The following is an 11759-nucleotide window of genomic DNA, read 5'->3' as shown; positions in this document are numbered from 1 at the left end:
TGTATCGGTCATGGGGCTTGAACTCTGGGCCTGGGTGCTGTCCATGACACTTTGTGTGTGTGTGTGTGTGTGTATCGGTCATGGGGCTTGAACTCTGGGCCTGGGTGCTGTCCCTCAGCTCTTCAGCTGAAGGCTAAAGCTCTACCACTTGAGCCACAGTGCCACTTCCAGTTTTCTGGGGGTTTATTGGATATAAGAGTTTCGCGGGCTTTCCTGCCGGGCTGGCTTTGAATGGCAATTCTCAGATCTCAGCCTCCTGAGAAGCTAGGATTTTAGGTGTGACCCATCATCGCCAAGACAATTTTAACTCTAATAATCAAAAAGCCGGAAGTAGAGCTATGGATCAAGTGGTAAAGTAGTAGTAGCCTTGAGCACAAAAGCTCATGGAGGGGCTAGGAAGGTGGCTCAGTGGTAGAGCGCTTGCCTTGCATGCCTGAGCCCCTGGGTTCGATTCCTCAGCACTACCTAAGCAAAAAAGAAAAAAGCCGGAAGTGGCGCTATGGCTCAAGTGGTAGAGTGCTAGCCTTGAGCTGAAGAGCTGAGGGACAGTGCCCAGGCCCAGAGTTCATGCCCCATGACCGGACCCCCCCCCCCCAAAAAAAAAGCTCAGGGACTGCTCCCAGAATCTTGAGGACTGGCCCCAGGACTGACACCAAAAACAAAACAAATCACAAGAAGTAAATCGAGGGCTGGGAATATGGCTTAGTGGTAGAGGGTTTCCCTAGCATTCAAGAAGCCCTGGGTTTCCATTTCTCAGTACCACATAAACAGAAAAAGCCAGAAGTGTTGCTGTGGCTCAAGTGGTAGAGCGCTAGCTCTGAGCACAGAGGCTCAGACACAGAGCCCAGGCCCTGAGTTCAAACCCCTGGACTGGAAAAAAAGAAAAAGGAAGTAAGCTGAGAAGGAGCAACACTGACCGAGAAGCTTGTACTCATAACCTGAGTTATAGAGTCAATTTTGTTCAACTAGTTGACAATAAGAAAGAGAAAGGAACAAAGGAAGGAAGAAAAGCAAGAACAAACTGGGCAAGGCAGTATATTCCTATAATCCCATCTTCTCAGGAGATGGAGATAGGGTAACAAGTTTGTGGACAGTCTGGGCAAAGGTAGCAGACACTGTTTTGAAAACAAAAGATAAAAAGACTGAGGCAGTAGCACAAATGGATGAGTACTTGCTTAGCATGTGCTAGGACCTGGGTTCAATCTCCGTGTACAGGGGAAATTAAAAAAAAACAACTATTATCTAAATCTAGTTTCCATATGGAGAATGGATTGGAGGCAAGACAAGATTTTTACAGTAATCCAAAGAGCATAGATTGATGGTTTGGAAACAAATGGATTTGGGAGGTTCAAGAGATAGACCTGAGCCACTACGTTAGATTTCTCAGGGTAAACGAGTGGAAAATAGCCGGGCGCTGGTGGCTCACGCCTGTAATCCTAGCTACTCAGGAGGCTGAGATCTTAGGATCCCGGTTCAAAGCCAGCCCGGGCAGGAAAGACCGTGAGACTCCTATCTCCAATAAACCACCAGAAAACCGGAAGTGGCACTGTAGCTCAAGTGGTAGAGCGCCTGCCTTGAGCTGAAGAGCTGAGGGACAGCTCCCAGGCCCAGAGTTCAAGCCCCACGACCGACCAAAAAAAAAAAAAAAAAGAGTGGAAAATAAACTTTCTTTTTTTTAGCATCAGGCAAAGACTCAAGTTGATTTAACATTGTGGTTTGAGTGTACTGGATTCTAAGTGCATCTGGCACTGACGTGTTCTCCACACACACACATACCCATACTGGGTTTTAAATTCGGGGCCCCATGCTTCCTAGTACTTGAGGCAGACTTCCATCCCTAGGGTTTTTTTTTTTTTTTTTAAAGGGGATGCTTGCTTGCAGTGGGAAAGGGGCCTGTAGAGACTTCGGTGCCAGGCGGGTGCACAGAATTTCTACATCCAATCCTGTACTGGTGGTCAGCAGCATTATGAATTATCCCTCTGTTTGTTGGTAGCTGGAACAAACCAGCAATTGTCTCTTGCACAGGAGGAATGCCCTTCTCTCAACTGACAATCATACCCGCGCAAACTTCCTGTGCCTTGCTCTCTCCTAACGTCTTTAGGAAGTAAGGTGATTTCTAGCCCCTGGAATACCTTTCTTCTTGTAAACTATAGAGATGAGAAAACTATAAAAGCTATGAGATCATATGTTGTCTCCCACTCGTTAATTTGACATCATATGAAGGTAAAAGGACAAAATGTGACCGCTTCTCTCCTTTTTAATCCAAGCCCCAGCGAACACTCCCGTCCCGGTCGTTAGATGGCCACCGGGCCGCAGGAGCTTGGGGGAGGATCGGAAGGATTCGGGGGGCCTCATGCCAGCTGCACCCAGGCCAGTCATTTAGCTCACCCTTGGCCCGCAGGAGGGATAAACCAACCTGGAAGGGGTAAATCTCGAAGCCAAAAGGACACAATATGTCCTCGATCTTCTGCTTCAGCTCTGCGACACGCGGCTCCATAGCGCACGCTGCACACTGAGCTTGCTGGGGAATGGAGTCTCAAAGGTAACACAGCCGTTACTTTTTAAGTCAGCTTAGACTCCATTTCCCAGAAGCCACTAGGACCAGAACGAGACAGAGTTGGACCTGAGCGATGCATCTTGGGATACGTAGTCCGCTCGTCCTGGAGCCCACAACTCCAGAGCCTCGAGAGACTCGGTATCCCGACAAGCTTCACGGAGGGCGGGGAGTGTACGCACGGGTCGTTTCCAAGGAAACAGCTCCGCCGCCTCTACGGACTTTATTTCCCGGGTGGCGCCGCGGTGTTGCCTAAAGTATTTTCTCCACCTACTGGAGGGTTTGAACCTAGCGGCGGCAGTGGTCGGTGACACAGGTTTGGTGTGTTGGTGCCAGCGTCCTAGATTTGGAGGGGTATCGACCAAGATTTGACATCTTTCACTCTCATTTGATAACTGCTTTATCAGACTATTGTGCTCCTCCCGCCACCTCCCCATCCCCCCAACCAAGCTCCCTAAGACATCACCTCTTTTGCCTAGTGCCAGAATCATAGTTTGGTGATATATTGCGTCCTTTTCCCTAGTATTGTATCCCTATTCTCCTTTGTCCATCTAATGTCATGGTCTTTCCTGGGCTGCACTTCCGATATCCCCATCAGGGAGAACAAGAGCACGAGCTATCAGGGAGCCAGACCCCTGCCACAGGCTATGATATGAACTGGTATGAGCAAATTGACACACTTCTAAATGCAACTGATGGAAGTATGGCCCGGATTAAGGTAAGGAGGTGCCCACATCCCCACGGCTTTTTTTTGATGGTGGGGTGAATTAAGGAACATTAAGATCTTATTGGCCTGAGGAAGTTTCCTTTGTAGCAGAGGCTGTATTCCTTTGGAGTCTCCACTACAGGTAAATATTGCCCCTTTCTACTCCCAATTTTTGTTTTCAAGACCTGCTTTCTTACAGTGTCTGTACTATCTACTATTCTTTCCCAGTACCCATTATTTCCTTTCCATAACTCTGTTCCCCACTTAGATAGATTCTGCCTTGCTTGTTCCTTCCTTATACCTTCAGCAGACAACCTGGCGGGAACCTGTATTTCCTCTCACCACTTGCCTTTCAAGGCGGGAGCCCAAGTACAACAGCCTTGGGCTTTAAAGACTTCCACCACCCCAGAGAGACAGAGATGGACTGAAGCCTATAGTTCCTCTTCTCTCTGGGATGAAATTACTGTTCTCAAGTCGCAGATTCAGTCTCAGGCTCAGGTGAGCCTTGATAGCCTAGGTTTGCATGAGATGAAAATACTAGGAGTTGGGAAAGCCTCTTACATAATTGCTGTTTTTTTTTTTTAATGCTTGAGTAGGTGACTGAGACACTACAGCACACTGTGCAGGGCCTGCTGGAAGAACGAGAGCTGCTGATGTGCAAGATCAGTGCCCTGGAAGGTATCAGACCAAAACCTTAATTTATATACAAAGATGTTTGTATTTTGGTGATGGATGAACCCAAAACCTTATTTATACTAAGCAAGTGCTCTACACCTCTATCCCCTTGCACAGTTCTATATGTTGGTACACAATTTTGCTGCCTACCTGTTATGTGTGCAAGTAGTGTTGAGGTTTATGTGTGAAGCTCTCAGTAAGGTTAAGACCTTCAACTTGTTCCACAACAGCATCACTAAAATTGCTGCAGGAGGCCCCAGAAGGGCAAGCCCTTTTTCTGGAACAAGGCCTGGAGCTGAAAAGGGAACTTCAGGGCCTTAGGAGCCAGGTGCTGGAGTTAGCCCATGCTCAAATGAAAACAAGACCAAGAACAGGAAAGCACAGTACTACTAATAGCTTTCAAGAGGAGCTGCAGACTGAGTGAGTGAGAGGCAAGATTTAACCTCCTTGGGTTGGTTTGCTTATGTGTGTGTGTTTTGTTTTTTGTTTTTGGTCTTCCCTTCCCTTCCCTTCCCTTTCCTTCCCTTACCTCTCTCTCTCCTTCCTTTTTTTGTGTGTGTTCATTCTGGAGCTTGAACTCAGGGCCTGGGTGGTACTGTTTCTGAGTTTTTTTGCTTAAGGCTAACACCCTATCACTGGAGCCACAGCTCTAGGTTTTGTGTGTGTGTGTGTGTGTGTGCTTAATTTTTTTTGTGCTTAATTGGATATGAGTCTCACATACTTTCCTGACTGGGCCAGATTCAAACCATAATCCTTAGATCTCAGCCTCTTGAGTCACTAGGATTATAAGTGTGAGTTACAAGCACCTGGCTTCCTTTTCTTTTTTGATACTGGGGATGAAACCCAGGATATTGTACTATCCCAACCAAAGACTTCACCTTCTTTTTTTTTTTTTTTTGGGGTCGGGTCGTGGGGCCTGAACTCTGGGCCTGGGCACTATCCCTCAGCTCTTCAGCTCAAGGCTAGCGCTCTACCACTTGAGCCACAGCGCCACTTCCAATTTTCTTGTTTTTTTTTTTTTGGGTCCGGTCATGGGGCCTGAACTCTGGGCCTGGGTACTGTCCCCCAGCGCTCTACCACTTGAGCTTCAGCCCCACTTCTGGCTTTTTTTGCTTATGTGGTGCTGAGGAATGGAACCCAGGGCCTCATGCATGCAAGGCAAGTGCTCTACCACTGAGCCACCTTCCCAGCCCGTTTTTGTTTTTGATCGGTTGTGGGGCTTGAACTCTGGGCTTGAGTGCTGTCCTTGCGCTCTTCAGCTCAAGGCCAGCGCTCTACTGCTTCAGCCACAGGGCCACTTCCGGTTTTCTAGTGGTTTATTGGAGATAAGAGTTTCATGGACTTTCCTGCCTGGGCTGGCTTTGAACCAAGATCCTCAGATCTCAGCCTCCTGAGTAGCTAGGATTACAGGTGTGAGCCACTGGCACTTGGCTTCAGATTTTTTTGGGGGGCGGGGGGGAGGCTGTGGGACCTGAAACTCTGGGCCTGGGCACTGTCCCTCAGCTCTTCAGCTCAAGGCTAGCGCTCTACCACTTGAGCCACAATGCCACTTCAGACTTTTTTTCTTTTTGCTTATGTGGTGCTTAGGAATTGAACCCAGGGCCTCATGCATGCAAGGCAAGCACTCTACCACTGAGCCACCTTCCCAGCCTTCAGATTTGTTTTTAAGGTAGCCCTTGTGTATATGAGAGGAAGTTGGCACACACTGAGCAGGTGATAATTAGTGGTACCATTCTCTTGCAGTGTGCCCAGCTGGCTGGAAACCTGGCGGTGATACCATCAAGCCTGATGTTCAGAAGAGCAAAGAATATTTCTCTAAGCAGAAGTGAACACTGGACCATTTGTGCTGGGCTGTAGTAGTCAGCCATAATAACAGTCTCTTTTGTACTTTTTTCATGTTTAAAATACAAGATGAGATGTGTTCCATATATGCCTTCCCTACAAGGGTTGGGAGGTGAGCCTTAATTGTATTGTGGAGCAGATCATATGATGTGTATGATGTACTAGCAGTGGGGCGTCAATCTCCATTAATCTTCGGTAGTGTCTATTAAACTTGAACTGAGAGCTTGATGATTCTTCATTTTAGGGTCTATTAACCTTTGAACATTAAGAGAGCTGTATTATTTTCTTTCCTCCTCAAGGGAAAAATTGCCTCAATAAGTTACATTGGGGGGTAGTATAGAAACAGGAATTTAAACCAAAGTGTCTTATGTCAGTCGGTATGTGTAGATAGAAAAGCCTATTATGGGGGCTGGGAAGGTGGTTCAGTGGTAGAATGCTTGCCTTGCATGCCTGAGGCCCTGGGTTCAATTCCTCAGCACCACATAAGCAGAAAAAGCCAGAAGTGGCACTGTGGCTCAAGTGGTAGAGTGCTTGCATTGAGCTGAAGAGCTGAGTGACAGCGCCCAGGCCCAGAGTCCAGGACCACCCCCCCCCAAAAAAAAGAAAAGAAAAGCCTATTATGGTGTTGACAAGGACACTGCAATTTGGATGAGTGGGTGGGTTGTAAGTTACAGTCCCATGTGACATAAGTAGACATCCATGTTTACAGTCATGGGAGGGCTACTTAAGGGCCAGGAGCTTAGTCCCTTAGGATAAATATCTGTTATGTAAAAGAACAAAATTGGAACAAACAGGAGTGGCATTGTATACCTATAATCCTAACATTCCATAGGTAGAGGTAACATTGCACATTTGGGGCCAGCTTGTGTCACTAGCAGTACTCGCTTTGAAAAAGACAATAATTGAAGGTTTTGTCTCTTTGGAACAGAAAACAAACAGGTATAGTGACTTTGGGTAGGGTTTATAATACAAGTGCAGTGCTATTCACTTCTCACCTTTCTTGCATTCTATCCATTAGAAGATAGGGCTTATTTGGTCATTCATACTGTTTTGGAATTTTCAGCAGGGTGAAGTGCGGTTTCTTCTGGGTTCACGAGGCAGATTTATGTATCTCTATCAAAGGTGCCTTTTAACACATGTCAGCCACTCTTGTAATTCAGACTAGAACTATGAGCAGTCACATTGGATTCCTAGGGCCTTCAGTAATGAAGCAACAAGACCAAGCACATTCAAAGTGCTTCACATTTATTAGTCACTACTTAAGGGGTGGTTGCCCCTAAGGCCCTGTAACATGTAGTACCTTGGAGCACTTAATAGGAATGCTAACAGTGACTAATCTTGAATTCCAAAGCCAAGTGGGGATTTCTGGGTCTGTTGTATTGGATTTATCTTGACCAACACAGCCTTTTAAGTTGAGCCTACTATCAAAAAGCAGCTATACTGTCCCTACAATAAAATCTAGCTCACCAAAGCCAGTTAAGCCCTAGCAAGTACCACCATAAATTAGGGATCCCATAGAGAAGAATGATATCAAGGAACAGGGGACACAGTTGGTGAGACACTGGGGCTGAGCCAGCTGCTTGCTTTGCTGGGAATCTGAGGCTTGGTGAGCATAGGAAAGGGACACTCAGGCAATGTAGTGTTAGGTTCCTCCGAGGGCTGAGCCAAGCCTAACAGGGCCAACCTTTCAGCAGGTGGGGTAGAAAAGTAGGCCTTCTGTTCTTCTGAATAACGTTCCTGAGGGGTCACAGCATCCCTGTAAGTCCAGTCCCGCCAGTGGAAATTGAAGCCTTCAAGCAGGGTTATGCGGTCAGCTCTTGCAGGTACACAGTCAGGTGGCTTTCTGTGTGGCAGATCTGGCACTGTAATCCCTGGCAGCAACACCACGCCTCGGATGGCAAACCAGCCCCCAAATCGGGGATGGATGCACACACCTGCTATGTGCTGGTGAATAAAGAAAAGCAAGGTCATAAAGGTGACCTTGGTACTATCACAAGTCTACCATCACTGCAAGCTATCCTTGTTCATCTACTACATGCTTAATGTACACTGGTTCCACACAAAATGAACATGTTTCTTCTGTACCACCTTTTCATATGCTTACCAGAATGTGAGGAAGGGCTCATTTAAATTTAGCTTAGGGCAATTCTGTCACCTCAGGTCTTATGCATGGACGTGTCCCCAGGTAAATGAGAAAGCATGTGGGGGCTGTGTGGCTCAGTGGTAGTCTACTAAAAAGTAGGAAACATGTGAAGGAGCTGGCCCCTTGGATAGGGTTATATATCAACTTCATCAAAGGAAGAATGGGACTACTAAGGAATATCTTGAGGGTCCTTCGTTATTTTTTCTCAGTCCCTACTTATTCATGCCTGTCTCTGACCTGAGTTCCCCAAGGGTCATCTTCCACATCTCTTCGTTGGTAGTAGTAAGCAGCCCCTGCCACATGGGCTGCTGTCTGGGCCAGAATCTTAGGACGCCGGTTGGGGTGTACCTCATAGTCTGCAATGACTTCCATCTGCAGCTCTGGAAACCTCTGGAATAGAATAAGACACTGGTAGCATGAGGGGAGTTACTGTCCCTACTGGAGCCTTCATTTGCTTATTAACATGGTCCTGTTCTGAGAAGCCCTGTGTTAAAAGGAAAATCAGGGAGGCTCAGAAATGAAAAGAGACAGTTCTTTGCAGGAGGGTCTATTTGAAGGCTAGTAAGATCTTACTCAGTAAACTCCATCATGAGGGGTGATTCAGCCTTGCCCATCAGAATAACCTCCATTATGAGGGGTGATTCAGCCTTGCCCATCAGAATCCCAGTGTGTGTGTGTAAGATCTTACTCTGATAGTAAGATCTTACTCAGTAACCTCCATCATGAGGGGTGATTCAGCCTTGCCCATCAGAATCCCAGTGTGTATGTGTGTGTGTAAGATCTTACTCTGATTCAGCCTTGCCCATGAGAATCCCAGTGTGTGTGTGTGTGTGTAAGATCTTAGTGATTCAGCCAGCCTTGCCCATCAGAATCCCAGTGTGTGTGTGTGTATAAGATCTTAGTGATTCAGCCTTGCCAATCAGAATCCCAGTGTGTGTGTGTGTGTGTGTAAGATCTTACTGATTCAGCCTTGCCCATCAGAATCCCAGTGTGTGTGTGTGTGTGTGTGTGTGTAAGATCTTAGTGATTCAGCCAGCCTTGCCCATCAGAATCCCAGTGTGTGTGTGTGTAAGATCTTAGTGATTCAGCCTTGCCCATCAGAATCCCAGTGTGTGTGTGTATGTGTGTGATTACACATGTATGTATATATGTCTTAATTATATGTGTATATGCCTTACAATTCTAAGGCAAACGAAGGTAAGCATAAGCAATTCATAGAATATGTTGGCCTCTATTCCACTTTGAGGCCAAGACTGGCCTGATATTTATATATTTCAGGCTGGAGGTCTGCTAAAAGAGGGTAGTAGGACATGGGAGTGAGAAAGCAGATTAAGTAGAAAACCACAGACTGGTTTTATGGTATTATTTCACTTGTGAAATGGCTCTTAGCCCTAAGTCTAGATACTGCATTGAGCTTGGAGAGTGAATCAGATATATGGGAGATGAGGGGAAGTTGAGCCTTGCTCACCTCTATAACACGCCTCAAGTGGTAGCCCACACACTGATCCACTGGGTCAGTTAGTGGTTGGAGGTAGTGGCTCTCCAGGAAGGGCTTGAGGGCTTGGTCAAACATGGCAGGTGTGCTGAGTACAAGGAAGGCCAGGGTAGGTCCTGGAAGGGGCAGGTGGAAGGCTGGAGGCAGGAGCTCATTGTACCATGCCACCTGGAACAGAGAAAGCTCAGGCTAGATAGACAAACCAGCTTAGAACTTAGCCCATACCTTAGCAAGGAATTGAAGATCTCATCTATTTGGTTGAAATTTCCATCTCACTCATTCAATGAATTTTCACTGATGCTGTATAACCTATGGGCAACTCATCTGAATTTGACAGGGACTTAGAATATTCTGACAGAGTGCTAGAGGCATGGCTCAAGTAGTAGAGTGACTGACTGTAGAGCAAGCCCAAGGTCCTGAATTGAATCTAGTACTATCAGAAAGCAAACAGAGTTCATGACCAACCAAGAATAAATATAAAAATTGTTCAATTATTAATGCTATAATAGGGGCAGGCAAAGGTCCTCTGAAATTAAAAAAGGCTTTCTTAGAAAATATGTCTAGAGCCGGGCGCTGGTGGCTCATGCCTGTAATCCTAGCTACTCAGGAGGCTGAGATCTGAGGATCCCGGTTCAAAGCCAGCCCGGGCAGAAGAGACCGTGAGACTCCTATCTCCAATAAACCACCAGAAAACCGGAAGTGGCGCTGTAGCTCAAGTGGCAGAGCGCTCGCCTTGAGCTGAAGAGCTGAGGGACAGCGCCCAGGCCCAGAGTTCAAGCCCCATGACCGACAAAAAAAAAAAAGAAAGAAAATATGTCTAGAGGGCTGGGAAGGTGGCTCAGTGGTAGAGTGCTTGCCTTGCAAGCCAGAGGCCCTGGGTTCGATTCCTCAGCACCACATAAGCAAAAAGCCAGAAGTGGAGCTGTGGCTCAAGCGGTAGAGCGCTAGCCTTGAGCTGAAGAGCTGAGGGACAGCGCCCAGGCCCAGAGTTCAAGCCTTACGACCAGACCCAAAAAGAAAAAAAAAGAAAATATGTCTAGAAAGTTGGTAAGAAAACAGAAGGTGGGTCTGGGAAGGTGGCTCAGTGGTAGAGTGCTTGCTTTGCATGCACGAGGCCCTGGGTTCAATTCCTCAGCACCACATAAACAGAAAAAGCCGGAAGTGGCCCTGTGGCTCAAGTGGTGGAGTGCTCGCCTTGAGCTAAAGAGCTGAGGGACAGCGCCCAGGCCCAGAGTTCAGGCCCTACAACCGACCAAACAAAAAGAAAAAAAAAGGCAGGGGCTGGGAAGGTGGCTCAGTGGTAGAGTGTTTGCCTCCCATGCATGAGGCCCTGGGTTTGATTCCTCAGTACCACATAAGCAGAAAAAGCGGGAAGTGGCTCTGTGGCTCAAGTGGTAGAGAACTTGCCTTGAACAACAGTGCCCAGGCCCAGATTTCAGGCCCCACCACCACCACCACCACCACCACCAACAACAAAAATAGAAGACAGCTGGGAATGTTGCTTAGTGGTAGAGTGCTTGCCTAGTATGCATGAAGAGCTGGGTTCAATTCTTCAGTACTACATAAACAGAAAAAGCTGGAAGTGGTGCTGTGGCTCAAGTGGTAAAGTGCTAGCATTAAACAAAAGAAGCCCAGCTTAGTTCAAGCCTGCCTCAAGACTGGCAAAAAAGAAAAAGAAAAAAAACAAGGCTGAGCCAGGCGCCAGTGGCTCATACCTGTAATCCTAGCTAATCAGATCTGAGGACCACAGTTTGAAGCCAGCCCAGTCAGGAAAGTATGGCTCAAAGTGGTAGAGTGCTAGCCTTGAGTGAAAAACGCCTAGGTTGGGGCTGGGAAGTTGGCTGTGGTAGAGCGCTTGCCTTGCATACATGAGGCCCTGGGTTCGATTCCTCAGCACCACATAAACAGAAAAAAAAAGCCGGAAGTGGCACTGTGGCTCAAGTGGTAGATGCTAGCCTTGAGCTGAAGAGCTGAGGGACAGTGCCCAGGCCCAGAGTTCAGGCCGCACAACTGGACCAAAAAACAAACAAACAAACAAAAACGCCTAGGTTGTGAGTACTCAAGTGGTAGAGTTCCTCCTTCCAAGTGTGAGGTCCTGCGTTCAATCCCCTATATAACCAAAAAATACACAAGAATCTACCTCCCAACTTTTTTTTTTTTTTTGGTCATGGGGCTTAAACTCTGGGCTTGGGCACTGTCTGCGCTCTTCAGTTCAAGGCTAGCGCTCTACCACTTGAGCCACAGCATCACTTCCAATTTTCTTGTTTTTTTTTTTTTGGGTCCGGTCGTGGGCCTGAACTCTGGGCCTGGGCACTGTCCCTCAGCTCTTCAGCTCAAGGCTAGC

General features: G+C 47.1%; 2 protein-coding genes across 2 annotated transcripts in view; one reads left to right on the top strand and one right to left on the bottom strand.

The window, feature by feature from the left end:
• Prdx1 (peroxiredoxin 1) overlaps nucleotides 1–6005 on the top strand; it is an 18467-nt gene extending 12462 nt beyond the window's left edge. Inside the window, exon 6 of the mRNA XM_013016885.1 lies at nucleotides 5679–6005. Coding sequence (XP_012872339.1) covers nucleotides 5679–5764 — 86 coding nt within the window. The 3' untranslated portion in view covers nucleotides 5765–6005. The remainder of the gene's footprint in view (nucleotides 1–5678) is intronic.
• Nucleotides 6006–7001: 996 nt separating this feature from the next.
• The window catches only part of Mmachc (methylmalonic aciduria (cobalamin deficiency) cblC type, with homocystinuria), a 13372-nt gene continuing 8614 nt past the window's right edge, over nucleotides 7002–11759 (bottom strand). Inside the window, exons 2-4 of the mRNA XM_013016792.1 lie at nucleotides 9389–9604; nucleotides 8158–8310; nucleotides 7002–7721 (exon numbers count right to left, since the gene is read on the bottom strand). Coding sequence (XP_012872246.1) covers nucleotides 7308–7721; nucleotides 8158–8310; nucleotides 9389–9604 — 783 coding nt within the window. The 3' untranslated portion in view covers nucleotides 7002–7307. The remainder of the gene's footprint in view (nucleotides 7722–8157; nucleotides 8311–9388; nucleotides 9605–11759) is intronic.

Source organism: Dipodomys ordii, unplaced genomic scaffold (genome assembly GCF_000151885.1).
Source record: "Dipodomys ordii isolate 6190 unplaced genomic scaffold, Dord_2.0 Scaffold33, whole genome shotgun sequence".
NCBI lineage: Eukaryota > Metazoa > Chordata > Mammalia > Rodentia > Heteromyidae > Dipodomys > Dipodomys ordii.
Note: the sequence above shows the minus strand (reverse complement) of the source record. Positions and strands in the feature narration are given on the sequence as shown.